This window comes from Oncorhynchus mykiss, chromosome 19, assembly GCF_013265735.2.
Source record: "Oncorhynchus mykiss isolate Arlee chromosome 19, USDA_OmykA_1.1, whole genome shotgun sequence".
In the NCBI taxonomy this organism is placed as follows: domain Eukaryota; kingdom Metazoa; phylum Chordata; class Actinopteri; order Salmoniformes; family Salmonidae; genus Oncorhynchus; species Oncorhynchus mykiss.
The window spans coordinates 12,065,132-12,091,071 of record NC_048583.1 but is presented as its reverse complement, the minus strand read 5'-3'; the positions used below and the strand labels follow the sequence as shown (position 1 = coordinate 12,091,071).

The following is a 25,940-nucleotide window of genomic DNA, read 5'->3' as shown; positions in this document are numbered from 1 at the left end:
CCTTTTAGAGGCCCCGTGTAATCATTGGTGTTGGTCTGAAGCTTTGTGGGGAGCCCCGGGCTCCTGGAGCAGCTACAGCAGCAGGCAAGACCAGATCAAACAAAAACTAGCTTCAATACGCACACACACACATACACATACACATGCACACACACACATACACATACACATACACACACACACATGGACGTACAGACACACAAGTACACTCACTCACACATGCGTAATAGTGATGTGGGGGGGGGGGAATCAATAGTTACATATCGGGATATTATTTTTGACGATGTATGGTATTGTTTTGACAGTATCACAATGTTATTTGTGTTCTAGTTGGCTGTACCTGCTCCAAAACTCCAGGATTTTCCCCTCATAGCTTGTTCTCCATCTTCTTTTTAAATAGGGAGCCAAGATGTTTTCAGCACTTTTATTACCATGACTGATCAAGACTCGTGTTCTCATGGCTCTCTCTCTCTTGTCTCTCTGCAGCAGACATATGGTGAGCAATAGGTTTGGAACATCAAATCGCAATAAAATCGCCATATAGAATTGTAATACATATCGGATTGGCACCTAAGTATCGTGATAATGTCGTTTGGTGAGGTCCCTGGAAATTCCCAGCCCTAATGCATAACCATGTGCACACACACACACACACACACACACACAGAGAGGGTTCTGGTTCTCCCTCGTACCTCTGCTGACACTGATACACACATGTCACTCCACCTTGCCAAGGTCTGATGTCAACACTCATTTGGTGTTCAAGCTATAAATGTGTTTGACTGTTCCAGTGTTGGGCTATTGTTTCCTTTTTTCCCTACAGCGTTTCCTCTTCCCCTCACCGTTCTCATGTGCATTACGTTCTCTTGCTGTTTAGACATTATTTATTTTTTACTCTGTGACCCCCTTCATTTTGATATTGTACGTTGTTGGTTTAACATACTGTATATGCAGACAGCCAGGGAAATATCAGGACATAAAAGAGCTGTCTGTCTAGAGGCTGCTCCTGGTGCCATCGTCCTGATTTATATTGCCAGGTGGAATAGGCCCTGTTACACCTGAACACTTCTCCCTTAGCACCGCGGACGTACTGATTTACAGCGCATTCAGAAACTATTCAGACCCCTTGAATTTTTCCACGCGTTACAGCCTTATTCTAAAATGGATTAAATCAATCTAAACACAATAACCCATAATGGCAAAGCAAAAACAGGTTTTTAGGCATACTAAAAAAAAACAAATAGCTTATTTACATAAGTATTCAGACCCATGAGACTCAAAATTGTTGCGCACGAATACTTCTTCACCCTTCTGACGCAGCACCTTCTGACGCAGCACCTTCTGACGCAGCACCTTGGGTTTCCAGATTTCTATCTCACCATGCTTCTATAAATCACTACACTGGGATCTGTTTAGAGGCTGAGGCCATACACCAACCCTAATGCAACCTTAAGAATAACCCAAATACACACCTGCACATGTCTTACACCACTTGTTTTTCTCAGTGCTTTAATAGTAAATTGAATGTGTGAACCCAGCTCATAGGTGAAGAAGGGAAGTGTCTGGCCTCCTGAGTTAGAGAGATTATGTTGTGTTCTTCCCTTGTGTTTTCATTTCTAAATGCCGAAAACATTCCCTCATAATACGCGCAGTATGGAACACGTTTGGCGTAATTTAGTTTGACAAATTACCAGCTATTTCTTCTCGAGCAGTAAATTAGTTATTTAGATTAGGCAAGCTTTTTTCAATAGGGGTGGGTGAGAAAAAAAACACCTCACTAATGTTGGGAAGAAATGTATTTCCTCCTTATGCTGTGTGTGATGTGCCTAAAGAAAAGTAATTAATATTTAAAAATATAATTTAAATTAAATCAATTTTTGAATTTTTATATTTTATTGCCTGTATGTACACAACACAATGCTGTGTGGTGGTTGTGACTCTTCATTAAAAGTTAACACTTTTAATCCCTGAGATTGGGTATGTGTCCAAAATGGCACCCTATTCCCTATTTAGTGCACTACTTTTGACCAGGGCCCATAGGGAATAGGGTGCTATTTGGGACAGAACTTTAGTCTGAATGATTTACTACTGACCAGGCCTGGGTAAAGGAGGTGCAAATTGGGAAGAAAAATGACAGAGGCCTGTGGACATTGATTAATATTGGTAATGCCATCCCCCTCTCCCGCTTCCCTGTTTTTGTAATGGCGTTTTGAGACCAGCCCGGGCACCCGCCTGCTACCCGGGTAGAGAGGCTAGAGCCGAGGTGCCCTGCTGGGTCCCAAATGAGCCTGGAATGGGAGCACATCGGAGTGTGGGGGAAACTGATCACTCTGTCAGCTGCTCATTCCACCATAATGTATTTAGTGCTCGTTTCACGAGAGAGAGAATATTGTTATTTTCAAGGTCAGGGTTTTAGGTAGTCTATCTACTGTGTTCTATTTGTTGTGGTGTTGGGGGAAAAAAGAAGACACCCAGTATAGCAAACAAGGCTGTCTTTATGCTGCTGCTGGCCTCGCTACTCTGCACTGTGACTGGGGCTATAGGCTACCACCACGCTGTTCTGTAATTGCTAACACATGTGCTACCTCTGTTCCCTTGCAGCCGTCCTCGGGAGTTCTGGCGCCTCGACTACTGGGAGGACGACTTGAGGCGGCGCCGGCGCTTCGTCAGGAACCCCTTCGGATCCACTCACTCAAAGGCCACGCTCAAAGCTGCAGCCGAACACGGTCAGTCAGCCCTCCTCGCTCAACACCCAGCGTCCTTTGCTCACACCCTCCGTGAGTCTGTGCCCGCCTGTGACAGCAGGTCCACGGCAATAAAAATTAGCACTACAGTTGCCATAAGTGTTTTATTGTACCACAAGAAACAGTAAAAAAATAAGAAAAAGCACACCCTCCATTTGAATTAAATAGTTCACACAGTTAACTGCCTAACCTGCCTCCCCATTAGTGTTAGCTATGTTAGTACGCAGTGTTCCAATAGGCCCTCACACACTCACATCCTGTCCCTTCCTGGATCCCAAAACTTTTACTTAGAATTTCTCCCCTTTGAGTTATTGAATGTCTGAGTTGGCATGAACCTTCAGTGGGAGCAATGTGAAATGTGTTTGTTTCCTTTTCTTTACTCTTGCATGACAGTGGTGCCTGGCATTAATGGTAAGTAATATGTCAAGACTCCCTGACTCCTAAGCACCAAGCCCTTTGGTTGGTCTTCTCCCCATTTCCCATGATGCATTATCATTTGACTTGTTGATAGAAAGCAGCAGTTGGGATCTTCCGTTCTTTCCATCTTCATTTTTCTCTTGAATGTTTCATTCAATGTTAAACAGCCATCACTAACATTGAGTGGCTGCTGCCAACATACTGACTCAACTCCAGCCACTTTAATAATGGAAATTGATGTAAAAAATGTATCGCTAGCCACTAAACAATGCCACTTAATATAATGTTTACATACCCTACATTACTCATCTCATATGTATATAGGTATATACTGTACTCTATGTAATCTACTGCATCTTGCCATCTTTATGTAATACATGTATCACTAGCCACTTTAAACTATGCCACTTTATGTTTCTATACCCTACATTACTCATCTCATATGTATATACTATACTCGATACCATCTACTGCATCTTGCCTATGCCGTTCTGTACTATCACTCATTCATATCTTTATGTACATATTCTTTATCCCTTTGAACTTGTGTGTATAAGGTAGTAGTTGTGGAATTGTTCGATTACTCGTTGGTTATTACTGCATTGTCGGAACTAGAAGCACAAGCATTTCGCTACACTCGCATTAACATCTTCTAACCATGTGTATGTTACAAATAAGAGTTGATTTGACACCAAGTATAGCAGCAATTAAAATAAAAATGTGCTCATAAATGTAAATGGGGGGAATGTTGATTTCGGCTAGGTAGGTAAGTATTGTAGCTGTACAATGATATGAATATTAATCACTTGAATCCCAGTCGGTATCTCACCTCAACTACCTTTGTTCCATGTTATTTTCCCTGCTTTAAATTCCAATCATGGCATCATGCACAAAATGTCCACCATCTCAGGGGATGACTTGATTTGATGAAAAAAAGAACCCTGAAGCTATAGTGCCAGAATCACATGCGTTCAGTTTGATCAGCTCAGAGATGTCATTATGTTCGTAAAGAGAGCCAGGTGAGGAGGACCAACGGTGTTGATGCCCATTTAACAAACCTGCCTCTTTATGATGTCAAATCTTAATTGGCTAAAGGTCAGCAAACAAAGATACATTAACTTTCCCGGGAATAATTAGGTGTTTCTTTGAAGGTGGATATTATATGAGGGCTAATTAGTTTAGGTGTAATTAATCATTTTGGAAATATCAGGACTATTAATTACACAGTACGTCTTGTTTGTGTGTGTTGCAGAGAGAAACCCAAACTAGCTTGGTTGCTCTTGACCAATATCTCAACAGGACCATGTGGTAAAAGCAAGTCAAGGATCGTGTTCTGTTTAAAAGGAAACGGTGACATCAATACCGTTGTATTACCTAGAAGACAGAAGTATCGATAAAACCAACAGTATTGATCACCTTTTACCACCAGGACTGGAATTGGGTTTGAATTGATCCTTTCGTTTCCCTGGACTTGCTTTAAAAACAACAGGTGAAGATTCTGTTTTTAAGGCGTTTATGTAAAGTGTTAAACCCCGATTTCTGTTGAACTTCCTATGAGGACAACTAAACCAAAGTGAACCAACAGTTGAATAGTCACCGTCTCATTCCTAGCGATAACTAGGTTGGAGGAAACGTAGAAGCCATTATCCACATTGGCCGTAGGACACATGTTCTCTAGCGTTCGAGTAGGAGTGACGTTTTCCCTGGAGTAGGCCCTAATCCCTAGTTTCTGCTAAAACGTTATCCTGCATATCTTGGATATTAACTAGGGAGCGATGTACACTACTATTTTCACACCACTAAGCCAGGCTGTGCTGGGCTGGCCTGGTTGCTGCAACCATGCTGGAATATACAACGTGAAAAGGGAATGTCCGACCCAGCACAGTACGGTTCTGGTCGGCACAGTGTGAAGAAAGGTTTTAGTCATCTACCACATTCATTGACCAAGTAGGAGCAGGAGTCCCCAGAGTAGAGCCTAATCCCTAGTTTCTGCTAAAACACTAAAGACCGTATTCCCAGTCACACCAGGGTTAGTGATCAGGGCCGTGCCTGTCTAGGCCTGTTGGTTTTTACCGGCTTAACCTATTGCACTCCAGAATAACGGCCTGTTTCTGGCCCGAAAATGTCTCCAATATGTCACAGGGATGGAGGTAGTCCCCCCCCCCAAAAGGTGACATCAGTCCTCTTGACAAACGGCCGCCGTGACAGAAGCCAATAAGAATGTGATCTAAAAGCAATAAGCGTCTGGCAATCCCAGCATCCTCGTGGGCCCGGCGGGGACCGGGCAAAATGTCTGTGGTGTGGAGATGCAGCTGGAGGGTGGAGGGACTTGAGGACTACTGGTCCTTCTCTCTGTTACTCTGATACTCTCTTTCTCTCTCTGTTACTTTCTCGCTCTTTCTCTCTCTCGCTCTTTCTCACGCTCTTTCTCTCTTTCTCTCTCTCTAGGTTTTTCTCTTCTCTTTCTCTCTTTTCTCTTTGTGTGTCTCCCTAATTCTCTTTTTGCTTTTCTCTCATTCTCTTTCCCTTCATCCCTTTATGTTAGATCGTTTGAAATCATCAGAGTTTATTTGGTCACGAACACAGGATACAGCAGGTGTAAGCAGTGGTGCTTGCTGACGTGCTCTCCCTCAACAATGAATGTTGAGTAGGAGCTCGACACAAGGCGACGTCTGTTGGCGCCATCTTACAATTTTAGTGCAATGAAGAACTGATTACGAAGGCATATGATCGTTGAAGCGTCAGTTGGTGACTTGTAATTGTTCTCCCCTCTCCATCACTCTGACTCACTGCTCTAGTAGGGGGCATCATCAGTAAGTCAATATAAAACATGCTCTGGATATATTCAACACCATAGGGGGGACATATTTTCAAAGTCACTACTGTCGTTAAAAATAGCCACCAGCCAGTCTTGGTAATACCTCTACAGAGCGTTGTCCTGTTAGTTGCGTATGCACACACACACACACACACACACACACACACGCTACCCTGCTGCATTTGGGGGAAAGAACATATCATTCAAATATCTCTTCAACTTGAGGCCTGACTGCAGCGTCCATTTTCTGATGTAACCTTTCTTGTTGTTTTCATCGACCTGACAATTGTAACGGATGTGGAGCGCAAGGCGAGAGTGCAGTCGTGAGTTTTCAAACAGGGAACAGAGGTCATATCTGGCTGTAATTATTCTGATCCCATGAAACAGGGAAAATAGAGAGAAAACCCTCCTCTTTCCCCAATCAAAACATTTAGTGCATGATCACGTCTGCATTTAACATTTATTTCCAGCTACAAGAGTGATGGCAACGCTTTTCAAGTCATGAAAACACGCTCAAGAATAGAAATTAGACATAGTTAACCGGTAAGAGAATTAAAAAAACAAAAACATTTAGCTATTTTTAAGAAGTATTGTATTCCTGTCAACTTATTTAGCAAAAAAAGTGCATTGTTTGTTACCATTACCTTACTCATCACAACTTCTGCATTTTTACAAAGTATAAGTAAACACTTTCCTAAATGGCATCTTTTTTTATATAAGATATGTAGGAGGAAAACATTCCTGCATTTAGGCCATGGACAATCCTTAGATTCTATACAACTGTGATCATTCATAACCAGCCAAGAACCTTAAGGACCATTTCCACTCTGAGAGCCCCAGTCGGCCTGCAGACGCGTGGCGGTCAGAGTGGTTGGGTCGGTGAGGGGGCTAGTTATGTATTTATGGCTGGAAAGAGACATCCTTTCTGGGGATTGATTTGGTCCTGCCCTGGGTGAAGGGAGGGCTGTGGAGGGAGGCTGGAGGAGAGGTGGCTGGCAGAGTAAATACTTGAAGACTAATGTCTCTGTTCAGCAGATCAATACACGCCTCATGACTCCAGCTCCTGGCCATGGTCTCGTTAAAAACACATTTGTTAATTCTGACAATTTAATTGCTCTTGACCAAGCATGCCTTGAGCTTTAGTAATGTAAGCATATGAATTAGCATTTTGAACCTCTGGCAATAGCGAAATGACCTGGGCCTCAACGTAGCATGTCTTTAGTATAGCGTGAACGTAGCATTTTAATTTTGAACCTCTGGCTAGAGAAACAATGGGGCCTGAATGTGTAATGTAGGCAGGTTTTATTCACGTTTGTGCCCCCTGTTCCATCTCAATGAATGGTTTAGGTGACATGACCTGATGGGTATTTTGTTTGTGTCATTCCGGCTTCTTTCAGAAACATTTGTGTTGTCGCTTGTTATATGTTGTAAAATGTGTATGTTTTATTCAGAATTATTTGTCAAGGATTTATAATACATCCACAAAACACCAGACATTCACACTCACTAAGACTTCATATTTAAGCATTTAGGGGGTGTGGTATATGGCCAATATACCACGGCTAACAGCTGTTCTTAAGCAGAACGCAACGCGGAGTGCCTGGATACAGCCCTTGGCCGTGGTATATTGGCCATATACCACAAACCCCTGAGGTGCCTTATTGCTATTATAAACTGGTTACCAACGTAATTAGAGCAGTAAAAATAAATGTTTTGTCACACCTGTTGTACACGTTCTGATATACCACGGCTTTCAGCCAATCAGCATTCAGGGCTCGAACCACCCAGTTTATAATTCTAAGTAACATAGACAACAGTTGACAGAGACATTGCTTCAGCTGAAGGACGTGTAGAATGTGTTAGCCTGTGAATATTTAGACAAAGCCTAATATCCATAGCATTTTTTTTAATGAAACGTTTAGACTTTTCACTGCCGTTTAGTTTTTACTGTGCTTTGGTTGTTTCACTTTTAAGTTGAAATGGCGTTAAATGGGTTTTAATTGTTTGATACACACTCCCACATTTGATCATAAACCCACACATGCATTCAGAACACTTCTCTGTACATATATCAAAAATATACATCATATCAATTATGTTTTCAAGAATACTATATTTTATTTTATGTCATTATGTAATGTTGGGATACATGTATCAGAAGTATAATCTAATAATTGAGTTTTTATTTTCTTAACTTCTCCTGGCTGTTTATTTTGACTTACAAAGTAGTTTCGAAAGCAGCACCATGTTTGTAGAATTGTATTTGCACATAACAGACAATCTAACATGACAATCCAATTCTGATAATACTATTCACGACTAACAAGTAAATCATTCACAGCCTATTAGTAACATTTATTGGCAGACTAGTAAGTTGATATAGTAGCAGTAGTTGTCACAGTAGTGTTTTCTTCTTAGTTGTAGCACAACCCAAGACCCTTCCACATCCATATGCTAGTGTGTTGAGTATTGTGGTCTTCCCAGGGTGAGACTTAGTGAGCATGTTTATGACAGAATGTACAGAAGTTCAAATACACATGTCTGCCTTTTTCATCTCACTGCTGTCAGTGAGAGAAAGTCGTCCCGGCCCATCGGTCTGTCCAGTCAGTTCACTTGGACAGTGTGAATATACTATACCATTGTAGCATGTGGTATGTATTAGAGATCTGGTAGTCATTTCAGTGCCGCTAACTAAAGAATCCTCCGGGGAGACTTAATTACAGGAAGACCAGTCTAAATATCATTGAGCTGCATATTTTCCATGACATGAGATTTCTCAGCTCTCTTAGACTCTCTCTCTCAGCTCCCGGTCTCTCACTCTGCTCTCTTTCTCTCAGCTCTCTCTCTCGCTTTCTCTCAGCTCTCTTTCTCGCTTTCTCTCTCAGCTCTCTTTCTCAGCTCTCTTTCTCTCTCTGCTCTCTCCCTCTTTCTCTCTCAGGTCTCTTTCTCTTATCTGCTCTCCTCTGCTCTCTTCTCTGCTCTCGGCTCACTCTCTCGGCTCTCTCTCTCGGCTCTCTCTCTCGGCGCTCTCTCGGCTCGGCTCTCTCTCTCTCTCTAGCTCTCTATCTGCTCTCTCTCTACAGTTTTGGAGTCCATATATTATAGTTTGTGATGTTGAGAAAATGCTAATTATCTTAGGGTCTAACCCCGTCAGGTGATGCTGCTCAGAGAGATTGGAGGTGCCACTGGATCACTGTCCAGTGGTTTTGGAGTGGAGTGCAAAGAAACCATGTTGAGTGTAACACACACACACACTCTCTCTCTCTTTTTCTGTCTTTCACACTCACATTTTCACACACACACACACACACACTCACACACACACACACACACACACACACACACACACACACACACACACACCAAGGGCCTGCATGATGAGGGTTATGTAAATGTTTGCAGATTACTGTTTCTCTTAAATCCTTTTGGACCTCAAGTCATGTTAAGTAGAAATAAAAAGGAAAGGCAGTAAGCTTTGGAGGCTGTTTTGCTTTGTTGTAATATCTTTGGCTCCTGTTTCTGGATATTGGGTTTGACCAGAATCATTTTTTTGTTTTGATGACTTGTAAGGGCACAGCACAGGCAAATTGGGGTATTAACAATGCATTTTATATTTTCTTATCAGTACATTTTATACTTTACATACAATGTTGTATATCTGCATTAGAAATACACTGAAATACACGTTATTGCCTGGGTATCAATTCAATACACAGTTGGATTTGGACTATTAGATTAGTGCCATTCAGGTAATACAATAAAGACAAGTCGATACAATGTCGCGCTTTGACATTGTAACCTCATTCCGGCTGCCATGTGGGTATAGCTAGCCTGCGTTGGCACAGCGCCATTGGAAAATAGCTTTATAAAATGAGAGTCCGATTTGTTAACGTAACCTTTCATGTTCACAATAACCCCGAAGGCTCCCAAGAGTCATTGCTAGGGTTCCAGCTGGGTTAATGGCTCTATGATAACTTGACAAATTGTACAATAATATATGAAAATTGCATGAAGTTCTACTTAAAATTGTTGCCAGTTTTCTATCATGGAAGCATCAAAACTAGTTTATATAACCATCAGCTTGAGCATCTTTATGTTGATGTTATTTTTCGCATGGAGTTTTCATTGTACTAAGAATCATATTAGCATTAGATCCATGTTGCATTTGAATGTGCACTTGAGTTATAAACTATTGCTTTATATCATAATTATAGCATTATTCCATTTTTATCAGACTTATTCATGCGATTTTGTCAAATCTTAAAATACTTTTGACCAATTTAATTTCGAATCCATTCTGAAGTGCAATGCAAAACGTCAAGACGTTTATGGCAAAATAGACAACTTAACTCAATAAATATTTATATTGACATTTGAATATTCACTTTACTTTCATAGTACGAATTATTGATAATTTAAATATGCTACAATATGAATAGATTATATAGCCTTGCATTTTCAGTAATATTTTTAATATAACATCTGTCATACCTGTGAGATAGTAAACTATCATTAAACATAGCCCAGAATAGCAGCGTATTTGTTGTCTATATATTTCAAACGTTTATTTTTAGGATACTAACCTCTGTACAGAAAAGTCACTTGGTAAAAACACAATTACGTTTGGATGGCGGTTTAAAATGCTTTTCTTCTTTCAGCTCCGGAGGAAGATATCCTCAAAGGCAAACAGTCCATCAGAAGTCACGCGATGGGAAATCAGAACTCTGAGAGTGAGATATTGTTGGATGGCGACGATGACACTCTATCATCCTTGGAGGAGAAGGAATTGGAGAACCTAACAGGTAACGCATGCAGCTCCATCCGTTTTCATGTCCCAGCGCGCATCATCTAGAGGGGCTGGGTACGCACGTTAGTTGAATTCTCCCCCTCCTGCCTTTAAAGGGTCTTCATTGCTAACGCGTGCGGTTGCTGCTACGGGTACTTTGAGGCGCGCATGCAGGATAACGGGGCTCCCGAACGGTTAAGAAGGGGGGATAACCTCCCCAGCGCCTCCCATTACCCCTGGAGTCGCATGATGTTTTGGGATGCTCTGGCTTTGGGGGAGGAGAGGATAATTACACACACAAACATGTCCTATTGGCGCTTGTTTACAAGTTCACATATCTCAAAGCAAAGCGCATTTTTGTTTGTAATGAAATTATAGTACAAAAGTACCAACACGCTTGTGTAATATGATTCATAGTTAGCTTTTGACACAGTAATTATTTAATTTGTTTCGTTAGACTATAATTGAAGAAGTGAACTGTGCATTTTGTCTAAATGTTTTGGCCTCGAGGTTCATTTATATTTTGGGGCCTACCTTTGACTTCCTTTATGTTAAATGTTAAATGAACACAGCAAATTGGTACTCATGACAAGTGTGATATTTTGACACATACATCCCATGTGTGCCTATTTTATGATTGGGCATGGCATGTAGGTGCACCGCGCACGGTTTTCAGCTAAACGGTATTATTTTCACATTTTAGAATAGCACTATGGACCTTAAACATTTTCTGTGTGTTTAGTTGTTTATGATTGCTCTAAATGTGCAGTTTTCCTATATGAATCCATGTCGAATGAATAGTATAGGCTGAGATCAAAACGACTGTAGGCCTTGCCGTTAACAAGACTCAAACACATAAAATGACGTTGCTGTCCAATTTCTTATCCACTTTAAATCCATTATCTCACACTCATATTGATGTAAATGTGGCTCCCTATACCTGGAACTCCTATAGGCCTATTAGTTATGTTACTAATCGGATTGCATCCTATATAATCCTCAATTTCCCCACATCATGGCTTTCCAATATAACTTGTTCACCCACTGTAGACTAATACGCTCAGAGCGCAATTATATGAAAACACAACGCCCACGATGACAATAGGGCTAAGGGGAGATTCCATGCATAATAAAGTGACATGGATTCTGAAATGAAGTGGAAATTGTCATGTGGGTCTCCTACTCCTCTGACTAGACAGACAGACAGGACGCAGCGTCCCAGTACAGGCAGCTGTCTGTCGGAACAACACCAGGTGTAATTGAATGTCTCCATGGCAGTGATTGAAAAATGTTATTTCACGCCCGGATTACATGCTAATGCTCACAATGCTCGGAGGGCTAAGGGGGAGGGAGGGGGAGATGGCAACAAATGAACATATCTGTTTATTTCATAGCCTTCCGTTTCGGAAAGACATGGGTGCTTGGGGAAATCAAGCCGGGCTCTGAAGCCCCTTTCTGCCGCGCGGCACATCTGCAAATACAATGCTTCTGCACACGTGGAGCGCGGGGCAGGAGCGGCAAGAGCTTACACGTTGCTCCCTCGAGCGGCCTTCTCATTGTCATACTGGCATAAATTAAGATTGATGAGAGATTAAACAGACGTAGCACCAGCCCGCAATCAATGGGGCCTGATTGACAGCTGATTCTATTTTTTGACAAAGCTGGTCTGTCTAGGGTTACGCAGATGCTGATATTTTATTTTACCCAGCGGGTCAAACCACCTCTCCCTCCCTGTAGTCTAAAGAGGAACTGTTCAGATCATGGTGATTCTGGTTTCAGTGCTTATCAACACGCAATATTAGATCTAACTCGATCTAGCAAGGAAATGAGGTCTAATAATAATCTAATAATAATGCTAATAATAATTGCGAAATATAAAATTGCATTCTTAATTTAAATTGCAGTTACACAAATCATTTGCATGCAGTTTTAAGCTAGAAATTATACAATTGAGAATTATATTTATTTTTCTTCTTGACCTTGCATCTGATAGATAGGCCGATACAAACGACCAATCGCCTTGAGCAGGAATGCCCAACACTCTTCCTGGAGATCTACTGTCCTGTAGGTTCAGTCCAATACTAATGTATCATATCTGATTCAGCTAGTTAAGGTCTTGTTGAGCAGCTAATTTGTAGAATCAGGTGTGTTAAATTAGGGTTGAACTGAAAACCCACAGGACGGTAGATCTCCAGGAAGAGGGTTGGCAGCCCTGGCCTAGAGCAAATGTTTTCCCTCATTAAAAATGCATATGTGGACTTTCTATATTGTTATGGTATTTTCACGGAGACAAAAAGAGCCATCAAAGTCAGTGCGTGCCCTTGTTGAGTTTATATGTTTACTTTTACACGCTGTTGCCCTTTGAAAAAACTTGCTTTCTCGAGGAGGGGCAGGGGGTGATTTTTGTAAAGCGGGCTAATGTTTGCTTTCTGGCCCGTGCCGATGTTGGGCCCTGTCTGTCTCCTAGGCCCTGTAAACATGAGCACTAGCGCTCAGCTGGTCGCCCCGGCGGTGGTGGTGAAAGGAACGCTGTCCATCACTGCGTCTGAACTCTACTTCGAGGTGGATGAAGATGAGGCCAGCTTTAAGGCGATCGATCCAAAGGTAAGAGAAGGGCTTTACCTTCCATTGATCCAAAGCAGGCCCTCCCGTCATTCTGTAAAATCAGCTTTCAAAATGGCTCAGGCCTTTCTCCCAGTCCTTCCCTGACCTCAGCACCTCCAAGTCATGCTTTTCTGCAGCCTAATTGCTTTGTAAAGCCTTTATAAGAATTTAGTAAATAACTCCAACCATGAACATGCGTAGACTAAAAGCCTTTAGGCTATTGCATGACGACTGTAAGCAGCTTCGACTTCTGCGATCATCAAGTCAAATAATTATTGAATAATCCAAATGTAGATCGAGACTTAATAATTTCTATAATTGAGATTATAACAACCGTACAGGCTAAGATGCTGTTATGTGGTGTGTGTATTTGCGTAGTGAAAGTGAACATTAAGCTATAGCTTCACTCGTGCTTGAATTGCATTGGTTTGGGTGGGCTACGTCATTGACAACATCACGTCTCTCTGAAAACGGGTGTTTGCGCTGCAGATTCGATACACAAAGGCCTCCGAGCCTGCAGAAGCATCACAAGCAAACGTTTGAAAAATAAGTGAGTCTATCGCACATCATAATACAATCAATGTGCCTGATACAGAGAGAAGACTAGGCCTGCTCTTCTTCATTCGGGTCTTTCAGTTGTTCGTGAAATACAGCCCAGGAATCAGGAATAGTGTGTTGGCCAATGACTTATGTTGTGGTAGGTTTTGTTGAGAACAAAAACCATGAAATGACTTGAATTTATTATTCGACACCTTTGAAACGTAGCCTATATGACTCATTTGAATATCCTAAATAACAGGCTATAGTGATGAATATTAATTTCAAAACATCCTCTTTCTATTTGTATTCAACAGTTCAGTGATAAACCAAATAGGCTGCTGCTAATGGATAGCCTACTGTACTAATATTCCCGCGTGGTGTTTAGTCGCTCGTAGCGAAAGCAATATGAATCAGGTCTCGTTAAGAAATGGGCCCTGACTTCCCCTGGCTAGTCATTGAGTGACAGTTGTGTATCTTTTTTTTCCAGCAGTCTGCGCCCAGGGTTATTGGCAATAACAACAAGAACAGTTATAATCATAATCTAGTTAAAATAACGGATAAATTCATTAATCAACTTTTGAGGTTTTGATTTTCGTGCGTTAACATTTTCCTATTGAAAGGGCAAATGAATTAACCTGAATTTAGCAATGGTCTATTCTGGTGAATGGGCCTACTACAAGTGGTTGTTGTGTTTCTCTTTATCCTCGTGCAATTTCTCCGCTGAATTATAGCCTATCTCCCCAATAGTTAATACACAGTAATAACAGACATGCATACCGGTGTTTAAATATGATTTTTGCAGCCATATAGCCTATCGACACCAAACTGTCGACTAAATAGACGTTTTTTTTTTGTTAAAACAATTTTCATCAAATTGAACTAAATTATAGTGTGCTATATTAATTATTCCAAGACGAAAATTAATGTATGTTCTCTGATATGCATAATCATGCAGAACTCGTATTTTGTATCAAATGAATCTAGGCCCAAGATTTACCGAATGTAAATGTATTTAACATTGCTTTTTTACGCACATGAATTCTGTTTTTCACACGGGAATTGATTTCACTTTATCTAGTAAATATACATTTGTATTACTCTTACTAAACAATGCCAGTTCTCAAAACATGTATACAAACACAAGGCCAAGTTGTAATGTAATTTCTTAGTTTTATTAACATTTCAGTTTAAGGTCACGTAATGAAAAATTGGAACTTGGCACGCTACATTTTTATTCTTTCACTTAAAGATTTTGTGCATATAATTTTAAATAAACATTTATTCACTTTGTGAAAACATTTTAAAACAAAACAACCAAAAAAGTATTACATTTAGCTTAATGTACCTTCACGTTCTCTCTCTCTGAAGGGCAATGTCCCATTACACTCCGTTGTAAAAGTTTATTTTTTTTTGTTTGCTTGTTTTTAATTTCTCAATTGTTTCACATTGCTCGGATGTGAAACCAAGATCATGACGTTTTCCTCCACTCTGAAGTGATCTCAAAACGTCACCTCGGCCCTAAATAGCAATAGTATCACAATCAGACAATTCGACAGTTTTATAATTTGTCCAAACTTTTTGCATTAGTGAGGATTTCCCTCGCCAGTCTCCACGTCTGCTTTGCGGCAGCTTCCAGGGCCGAGTGGGGCTTCCCCTGAAACAGGTCCAAATTTGGTAAGAAATAATGGGGGCATCTGCGGCACTGCAAACACGAGATGAGCTGCAGCAGAATTCCGTTGATTCGATCTCCGAGGCAGGACTCGTCCCAGTCGGTCTCTCTCGGGTGTTTCTCACACTCATACAGCAGCAGGGTCTTCATGTGGTAGCTCTGGAGTGGCTGACCGGGTAGCTCGAGATGACGGTCGCGGAGAGTCTTCAGGACCGAGAGGCATCTCTTCCTGCATCCCGCCATCAGGAGCCTATTCTCGGCCTCGCTGAACTGCAAGACCCAGGCGTCACTCTCAGCCGAGCTCTGTTTCCCGGTCAACGAGTAGCACTCTTTGGAGAGCAGGTTAAAGCCCTCGGCCTTGACCTCGGCCACCCGGTTCGGACCAGGCCAGGGGATATGGGGCATGGGCCACTGGGCAGCGCTCCTAGGCCAGATCCCTGTGCACTTGAAAGCAGGGGTGATCTGAACCACGTATCTCTCCCGGATCCTTAGTCTTACCTCACTTGTATCTGCTACCATTTTAACCACGTCACGGTAGCTACATTTATCCACCGCTTGCGCCACCAGAGTCTGAAACCTTGAGCGGATCTTCCGGGCGGAAAGGTAGCCCGAGGCCGTTATGAACTCGACCCAGAGAGACATACTTCTTTTGCGGCCGTCGCTCAGCTTCAGTACAGCGCAGCCGGGCAGAGAACCGTCGTCAACAAAGTTGAACACTCCCATCTGGTTGAGGTAGAGGACCACCTCGAACTCGTTGGGGGCTATGACCTCCATCCCCTCGAAGCGCGCCTCTATCTCGCTGAGAGAGGAGATGAACCGGGGTTCCTGCACCTCGACCTCCTTCAGGACGTCCGACACTACCTTACACACCTCCCGGATAGTCTTTGCAATGGCCGCTTTTCGAGTTTGGCATCTCTCGCTGTAGTATTTGTTGAGCTGGTAGACCAGCTTTGCCTGCGTCGCGATCATGTTGGGGCAGAGGTCCGGGCTGTACACCGGCGAGTCGCAGTACGTTGACGGATCCAATGCTTACCGGTAAAGCCAGAGGCGAAACGCTCTTCCCCAAGCAATGGAAAAATGATATAATTAAACTTTTTTTTGCGTACACAGCGGATGGACGTCAGACAATGTCGGAAGGAAACCGATAGGGTTGCAACGTAATAGGCTACTAAATATCAGTCCAAGTCATATGCAGTAGACAGCCCCAGAATGGGGTGGGCTCAGTGTACAGTATAATACCGTCCGTGTCCTCGCGCTTGCAGACCCTAAAGGATAAAGCTCTGGTCGTGACCACTCATCTCTCCTTGTCCATTCGGTTGAACGTAAAAACGACGCGTTATTCTCCTACCTTGCCCCACTGTTGTCCACACTCAGCTGTGCGAGCTGTACTTGTGTAGTTTATGAATGGTCCCCTAGAAGAGTGAAAGGGGTCGGGCTTCTCTTCCTGCAATCAACGGCGGAGCTGTCAGTGCAACCAGCCAATCAGAGGCCTCTCCGACAAGCACTCTTTCACGAGAGGCACACTTTCGCTCTCCAACATCCTGCGCGCGGAGCCTCTGCTCCCAGGTCGAGATATAGGAAGATAAACGGTTCCTTTTCGTATACACACTTTGTGCTCTTTTCTACGAAGTATATTTAATACGTTTTAAAGACAGCTGTGTCTCTTTTGCCTTGACCTAGCCTTCCCCCCCCCCCCCCCCCCCCAGGTGTGCACGTGCTCAATATAAAATGGAAACATTTAGAAGGAGAAAGGTTGCGCATTGAGTGCTGGATACCTGACAAGGGAAGTGTTTATTTACTGGCTCGCTTCATGTCTGAATGGCATCAATTTGGAACCCTTTTGTTTTTCTATGGCAGTTAATGAGGCTTGATACTACTTTATAAACATTAGCACTAAGGTTTTAATCGCTTTTGACAAAGTAACCAATACGTTTTTTAAATGCTGTACAGTTATTGTATGAATGCATTATTTGACTGTTCGTGCATTTGCATATTTCTAATGAGTTGCTAATTTATGTATATCAAGCTATTTTTGACTGATGTTTTATGACATTTGTGCGTCAAGAAACAAGAAAGACTAATTTTATTAGAAAGCGCGTCTCCAGGCTGCGGGTTCAACACGGTGTGTGATAATCAGGTTAACGAGATAAATCGAATGTTCAGTGAGTGTACAATATTTCTAATATTTGTGTTTTTCTCCATAAAATAGCATATCATTATGTTTTCCTGATTTTGAGTATTTTTTCTCTTATAATAGGCTAAAAGTTGTTCACATTTCAAACCTCTAACATATTCACTTGTCTTAAAGGAAATGCTTTTTGTTTGTCGTTTTGTGCCTAGTGGTTTCATCTTGGTGTATCATGACAGTAGATTATAGGCCTGAATAGTTAAAATCACACCCAGTAATTTCCCTCGGATATCGGATTAAGAGCAACAACCTTCCCCTCACAGAAATGTGGTTTATTGTTTTACCATACAAATTTGGCCTACTATTTCCCTAATATTCTATCGGCCAAATTAACATCATATTACTTCCATATTTGACCCATTCCATGCCATTGCACAATTTAAGAACGGAGAACAATTCCTCCTAGAATGGATGCGCACTACACGCACCTGCAGAGCATGTTTTAGCACGCGTGTAATTATAAAATGTGATGAACGATAATAAGACTATAGGCCTATTATTTTAATTGATATCGTAAGACTCTTTGAGATGTTAAAAACGTGGTATTCCATAGTTCTTCAATACTATGTTTGGGGCCTGTTTTTATTGCAGCCTATTTGCCCTTGTCGTTTTATAAAGCGCATGTTACATTAATAATGCCTAATTCAGAAAAAAACTAACGTTCTGATGTTTCTCTTTTCACATTCTTATTACAACAATTTAAATATGTAATTGATTTCCAAGAAGCTCAATTATATTTTTAAATCACTCTAAAGACATAAACAACCCGCTTTTTCTTTCTCATTGTGCGCTGTGCATGGTTTTCTAAAAATGCACGTACTTTTAATCTGGTCATCGCTTTATCGGCGCGTGAACCTTGTCGGTGATGAATAATAAACGGACAGGGGTTCTTCGCGCGGGCCCGGGATTGTAATTGAAGTCCTCTTATCACCCCAGACGTCATGTTAGATGACTTAAGAACCAATCACCGTCTCCTCGCGGGCACAGCACCGAGACGCGCGGGGAGAAGGCGGGGTGTGAGACTACTCCTCAGACAGTGATGCTGCATAAGAATGGCCCAAAAAATAACGCATCAGTTAAATGAAAGCTACTTAAATTAAAGTCCTGTTTGCAAAACTATTGATCTATCTGCAGCTCTGAGGCTTCTTTGCCCGTCCTCCGGTTGTAGACTACTCAAGTTAATGAGGCGCAGGTTGTTAGGAGCTTTGGCATTAAATTCATTAGGGAGTCAATTGGACATTCTCTGTCCAGTGGACGTCGTTTTTATTTCGGGATCCCTCGAGGCTTTTGGCCTAATTAGACATAAGTGTTTTAATTGCAACGACTTTTGGCTATTTGGAGCTGGAAATATCTCCAGGTCCTTGTTGTGGTGTTAAGCAAAGCACCCAACGATGCAATGACGCGGAGTTAACATGGCTTATCAAAAATCTATATTGATGATATGAAAACCTTCTTTCGCGTTCTTATGTACGTTCTGAAGTTATTGCATAAATGTATATATTTTTTCTCTTTTCAAATATATTGTTATCATACAATAGTCAGCGAAGCTAGTTTAATATGTGTTTAGCCATATGGGGGAAAAACTGCTTTTGCAGATTGTACTTTAAACAGAGACAGACTAACATTTTAAATGTAATTGATGGTAATATTAGTAAATGACTGAAACACTATTGTCTCAATGTAATGCAGGCTTTATACAGCCAATGCTTTTTTTGTAGTTTAGTATGACTAAAACACAACGATTATTTCCCATTTTGGAAAATGTTTTTTTTTGCGCCAAATATACATTATGTTTCCCACAGATTGGTCAGCATGACCACGACACAAAGGTTAATGGACTGAAACATTCCTGGAATACTCATGTACTCTATTTAGCTTTCGTTTCTCATTCTCAACACATTCAGTGTAGCATCGGGTTTAGCTGAAGACTGGAAAATGCAACCGCTTGAAATACAGTGTGGATACTGAAATAAGCCACAAAGTTGGCAGAAACCAAGTGATAAAGTGTCTTTCAGTTTTTTGAACAGTAAGATGGCAAATGCCTGTAGACTTGTCATTCTCATAGATTCCATTAGTGTTGATGAAGCTACTAACACCACAGAGAGTACATATTACTGTAGTGTAGGAGATGAGGTTGGGTGATATTTGGGGAGACATCTTCTATGATATGCCACTCAAGATATTGCAATATCTGATACAATCGTTTTGCGCAGTTAATGAGTAAATCATTCTAGCCTGTGCTGTTTTTGTGCTTATTTACGATAGTAACGTTACATAATATTTGTATTGTGAAAAAATAAGGCTTAGTTAATTAATTCAGACTTCATTTTGAACTCTAGCCTAACTGATAAAACTGCACCGTTTTTGATTAGTGAAGTTCAAATCGAGTAGTCTTGCACTACCCGATATATCGTCAATGTCAAATATCACGATATTCAATTTGATCATATATCGGCCCAACCCTAGTAGGAGACCTCGGGACAGATTCACAAAACTCACTGCCTTGATTAACTAACTATAAGCCTAGATGTTGAAAAACGATATAACTGTAATTAAGGGGTGTGTCTGTTGAATATTTGAATTTAATTGAGGGATTTTTTTGATTGGCTATTTCCTGGTTCAAGTTAAGTAATGTAACCTCAAGTCTATGTGATAATTTTCACTTATGATGAGTGTATTTGGTGTTTACACATATACAGTGCACAGTTACAGCCTTATTATTGATTACTTTGTTTGTTTCCCCTCATCACACAACTCCCGATTTTGACAAAGCAAAAAATGTTATTTTTTGTTGTTGTGCAAAATCTGAAATATCACATTTACATAAGTATTCAGACCCTTTACTCAGAACTTTGTTGAAGCACATTTGCCGGCGATTACAGCCTCGACTCTTCTTGGGTATGATGCTACAAGGTTGACACACCTGTATTTGGGGAGTTTCTCCCATTCTTCTCTGCAGATCCTCTTAAGCTCTGTCAGGTTGGACGGGGAAAGTTGCCGCACAGCTATTTTCAGAAAAAGTCAGATAACAGCATGATGCTGCCACCACCACCATGCTTCACCATAGGGATGGTGCCAGGTTTCCTCCAGATGTGAAGCTTGGCATTCAGGACAAATAATTACATTTTGGTTTCATCAGACCAGAGAGTCCCCCCCCGCCTTTTGTACACTCGCTGTTTGTTTGTTACCTATGCATAGTCACTTCAGCCCCCCCCTACATGTACAGATTACCTCAACTAGCCTGTACCCCTGCACACTGACTGGGTACTGGTGCCCCCTGTATATAGCCTCATTATTCTTATTGTGTTAGTCTACTTGGTAAATATTTTCTTCTTCTTGAACTGCACCGTTGGTTAAAGGCTTGTAGGTCAGCATTTCACGGTAAAGTCTGCACATGTTGTATTCGGCGCATGTGACAAATTAAATTTGATTTTAATTTTTTGTCATGGTCTGAGAGTCATTATGTGCTTTTTGGCAAACTCCAAGCAGGCTGTCCTGCCTTTTTCTGAATAGTGTCTTCTGTCTGGCTACTCTACCATAAAGGCCTGATTTGGTGTAGTGCTGCATAGATGGTTGTCCTTCTGGAAGGTTCCCCCATCCCCACAGAGGAGCTCTGTCACAGTGACCATTGGGTTCTTGGTCACCTCCCTGACCAAGGCCCTTCTCTCCTGATTGCTCAGTTTGGCCCGGCGGGGGCCTCTGTGTTCTTGGGGACTTTCAATGCTGAATAAATATTTTGGTGCCCTTAACCAGATCTGTTCTTCGACACAATCCTGTCTCGGAGCTCTACGGACAATTCCTTTGACCTCATAACTTGGTTTTTGCTCAGACATGTTTTGTCAACTGTGGGACCTTATATAGACATGTGTGTGCCTTTCCAAATCATGTCCAATCGATTGAATTTACCACAGGTGGACTCCAATCAAGTTGTAGAACCAGCTCAAGGATTATCAATGGAAACAGGATGCACCTGAGCTCAATTTCGGGTGTCTCATAACAAAGGTTCTGAATACTTATGTAAATAAGATATTTCCTTTATTTAAAAAAATAAATACATTTGCAAACATTTAAAAATCATGTTTGTGCTTTGTCATTATGGGGTATTGTGTGTAGATTTATGAGAGAAAAAAATGTATTTAATCAATTTTAGAATAAGGCTGCAATGTAGCAAAATGTGGAAAAAAGTTAAGAGGTCTGAATACTTTCTGAATGCACTGTATAGGCATGCTATACACACACACACACACACACACACACATATATATATATATATATATATATATATATATATATATATATATATATATATATATATATATATATATACACATACACACACACCACACACCACACACCACACACACACACACACACACACACATCCTTCTCAAGAAAATGCACATTTGGTATTTTGCATTAACCATCTCTGTTTTATAAAACCTGTTCCTATCTTTGGTATATAGTTGGTGGAGTGGCATTCATGTCAGTGTAGTAGTCAACCTACAACATACACCTCCTTCCTATCTGTTGTTATTAGCAATGTTCTTTATCTGGACTAGAACCGTAGTAGAATTGACGCTGTCAAGAGACGAGATAAGCCACATAGACGCAAACGTTCATTTGGAAGTTTCTAGCAAAAATACTTGAACTCTAACCCAACAGGCAACGTTACATTAGGTACCGCGTGATGTATGGTTTACTTACAACCTTGATTTATTGTGAAGATTTAAAAAATGCAAAACTGTTGAGATTTGACATTCTTTTCCCCTGAATCATGCCCGACTGGAGGAATAGTTGTACTCAAAGACCCTTGGCGTGCAGCTTAAGAAAGAAAAAAAGAATGGTTAAGGGTTTTTATTTTAGACTGCAAGACTGTTTAATATCAAAAGCACAGTTCAGTCCCTGAGAGATGAATACACGCCCCCCCAAGTGTGTGTCCCAAATGACACCCTATTCCCTACATAGTACACTACTTTTGACCAGAGCCCCATGGACCTTGGTCAAAAGTAGTGCACTATATAGGGAACAGGGTGCCATTTGGGATGGGACACACTCAAAGTCGTGAAAATGTCCAAATGTAAAGTAACACGCTAACTGTAGCTTAATGAAATATATGGTGACAGTAAGTATGACTTATAAAGACAAATTGTAAATACACTCTGAATGTCAGACAGGGTCAATATACACATATCTGGAAATAAATTCTTACCTTCATAAGCGATTGAAGCATAATTGTGCGAACCGGAGTTCAACTGATTTCACACTGTCGTGACAACACTGCACCTATTATGGGCAACGCATGCAAAGCTAGAATGATATTTTTGTTGTGTGGGTTTTTGGTGTTCAGGTAGTGTCTATGCATGGATGGTATTATTGAGGTTATATTAGGTGTAGTTAGTCATCACAACATCCTGTAGTTTCAGAGTGTGTGTGTACGTACACATGGGCACCCGCTTGTGTGTATTTTGGCTCCATCCTTTGACCTCTCCTTAATTAAAACAAACCTTTTGTGTGAATCATCTTTTGGACTCATCATTCACTATTCGTTTCAAAGTTATCACGGATGTTCCCTTAGTGTGTGGATCTAGAGGGACTTTTTTTCAAGGAAAAGCTCGTTTTTGGCGAAAAGCGAAGTAAGGCTGCTTATTCTTAAGGCTTGTCACACTTTCCTCTAGGGTTGATTTGTAGGAACAGAACGAAAACAAATAGACTCAGAGCCATAAGGTTGATCCCTCTTAGCCAAACAGAGTTCATTTCCGATAGCCTCCTTCAGAATCCATCATGTTAGAGTACACTACAGAACTGCAGAGATTCTACAATTCGGTTTCATCTCCGTGTACTTCCGCTTTGGTGTCTGTGCGCCTTATATGGCATTTTGGATTCTGGCGTCTATTTGAAGTCATCCAAGGCCATGTTCAGTGCATCAATGGTGATTATGCTAATCATGCAGCTTTTTCCACGTTAATACACATGCTATAATGATTATAATAATTTTGGGGGATTTTATGTAGCCAATATATGCCCTTGTTTTGTTTTATGGTAATTGTATAACTAAAACTAGATTTATTACCATCAACACAAATATGATAGTATCCATGTAGCATAACGTGACACGTGTTATTGGACCAATCACAGCAAAGAGCAACTCCGTACCTGGGAGAAATAAAAACATGTCATAGATACTAAACGTCTTCTTTTGAGGCTCTTTTCAGCCCTTTTTTTGGGCTTCTATCGAAGTCATCTTTTATTCTCTGCCTATTTATCTCGGTGTGAAAACATCCCACTTTATCAGACGGCGCCTAAAGGTCTTTCTCTGGTCTGTATTGAATAGAGTAAAAGAGGACGAGGCCTGCCTGAAGAGTCCGTCTTTGATCTGAGTCTGTGTGACGACTCCACCAGGACAGGGTCCCTAACCCCTCTCTCTCACTTCTGCTTTCTGATAAGCACCCCTTTTTCTGACTCACTCGCTCTCGAAAGTACCCCCCCCTCCCCTCCCCCCAACACACTACCACATCTGCCCAGCTGCTGAAGAGGCTAGCTAGTGAGCTACCAGATTACTCAGCCGAGCCCCAAGGGGTTATGGGATATACGGCTGCTGTTTGTTTTTTTAGCACCTTGCTGGCGTACAACACAATGTCGCCAACCATCCCTCCTCGTGTGTGTTTTGCCTCCATGTATATTCTTAGTTATCTGTTTTCAATGTTGAAGGGAATCTTGACGTTCATACAATCTGCAACTTGACCTGAACATTGGGTCTAAGTAGTGAGTCTGGATATCTCATTGGAACTTGTATGGCAGGTATATTTGCTCGTTGAATGTATCTAATAGATGTTTATAATGGTGGTTAGTGGTCATTCTTCTTTAGTGAAATCAATGATGACCAAGTTGTATGTCATGGATAAGCTCTCTTATGCCTGTCTGGATACAGATTCATGTTCTTAGACGTCTCCAGTCGCCCCACTGTGAGTAATGGAGATATTTGAAGTAGGAATTCTGACAGAATGAATAACTTCTCCTCAGTGAATACATTAGAATATATTGTTCCTTTACATTCCCCTCTCTCTCTCTCTCTCTCTGTCTCTCTCTCTCTCTCTCTCTCTGTCTCTCTCTCTCTCTCTGTCTCTCTCTCTCTCTCTGTCTCTCTCTCTCTCTCTGTCTCTCTCTCTCTCTCTCTGTCTCTCTCTCTCTCTCTGTCTCTCTGTCTCTCTCTCTCTGTCTCTCTCGCGCTTTCTCTCTCTCTCTCTCTGTCTCTGTCTCCTCTCTCTGTCTCTCTGTCTCCTCTCTCTCTCTCTCTCTCTCGCTCTCTCTGTCTTTCTGTCTGTCTCTTTCTCTCTGTGTCTGTCTCTCTGTGTCTGTCTCTCTGTCTGTCTCTCTCTCTGTCTCTCTGTCTGTCTCTCTGTCTCTGTCTCTGTCTCTGTCTCTCTCTCTCTCTCTCTCTCTCTCTCTCTCTCTCTCTCTCTCAAATTCAAATTCAAATTCAAGCTGCTTTATTGGCATGAAAAACATTGTGTCAATATTGCCAAAGCAACAATGTATGCAATATACATTGTAACAAAATTATTAATTATTAATCTCTCTCTCTCTCTCTCTCTCTCTCTCTCTCGTTGGAGAAGGAGAGATATATAAATAAGGAATACAGGAATTGAGTTCAGAGGCCCGAGATGTTCGGTGGGGAAGAAGAGAAAAAAAATCTGCAACAGTTTTATTCCTGTGTCTGGTTGAGTTAGCGCCCTTTGTACTTTCAAGTGAATGATAAGGGGGAGGATGTCAGGCAGCGAGAGGGGCTTTTAGCTGTAGATTTTTTTTCTCTTTCCTCCTCTCTTCTGCCGGTGGAAATATGAGAGGCACGGGGAAAGTGGCTCACCGGCAGGCAGACACACATACACACACCAACACACACTCACTCTAAGGCGTCACCCAGGCCCTGGTGCATGGACCCAGCTGCTCTCTCTGTAGGAGGCATTGGGCCCAAAAATCAGGCCGTGGTACTAATTGCTTGGCTGTGCCTCTGCATGTGTGCCTCACATGCTCGCGCTCAGACAGACAGACACAGGCCCACACAGACAGACCGACAGACACACACACAGACACAGACGCAGACACATAGGCGCAGACACACATGCGCTGACAGACAGCCGCAGACAGACACACAAAGACAGACACAGGCCCACAGA

The 25,940-nt window shown here is 41.6% G+C and overlaps 2 protein-coding genes across 8 annotated transcripts in view; one reads left to right on the top strand and one right to left on the bottom strand.

Moving 5' to 3' along the window:
- LOC110497375 (lipopolysaccharide-responsive and beige-like anchor protein) overlaps positions 1–25,940 on the top strand; it is a 328,302-nt gene that overhangs the window by 170,250 nt on the left and 132,112 nt on the right. For 4 of the 7 annotated variants that reach the window (XM_036954299.1, XM_036954300.1, XM_036954298.1 and 1 more), the window contains 4 exons: positions 2,602–2,726; positions 3,138–3,155; positions 10,638–10,781; positions 13,233–13,369. In XM_036954299.1, coding sequence (XP_036810194.1) covers positions 2,602–2,726; positions 3,138–3,155; positions 10,638–10,781; positions 13,233–13,369 — 424 coding nt within the window. Of the gene's footprint in view, positions 1–2,601; positions 2,727–3,137; positions 3,156–9,062; positions 9,211–10,637; positions 10,782–13,232; positions 13,370–25,940 lie in introns of those variants that run through there. The other 3 variants (XM_036954302.1, XM_036954301.1, XM_036954304.1) reach the window with 2 other exon arrangements.
- mab21l2 (mab-21-like 2) lies at positions 15,063–16,980 on the bottom strand. Its single transcript, XM_021573452.2, has one exon. The coding sequence runs from the start codon at positions 16,545–16,547 to the stop codon at positions 15,468–15,470; it is 1,080 nt and encodes a 359-aa protein (XP_021429127.1). The 5' UTR covers positions 16,548–16,980; the 3' UTR covers positions 15,063–15,467.

What these genes read in the sequence shown, in the direction of transcription:
- mab21l2 (XM_021573452.2), bottom strand. Translation starts at nt 16,547, where the DNA reads ATGATCGCGACGCAGGCAAAGCTGGTCTACCAGCTCAACAAATACTAC.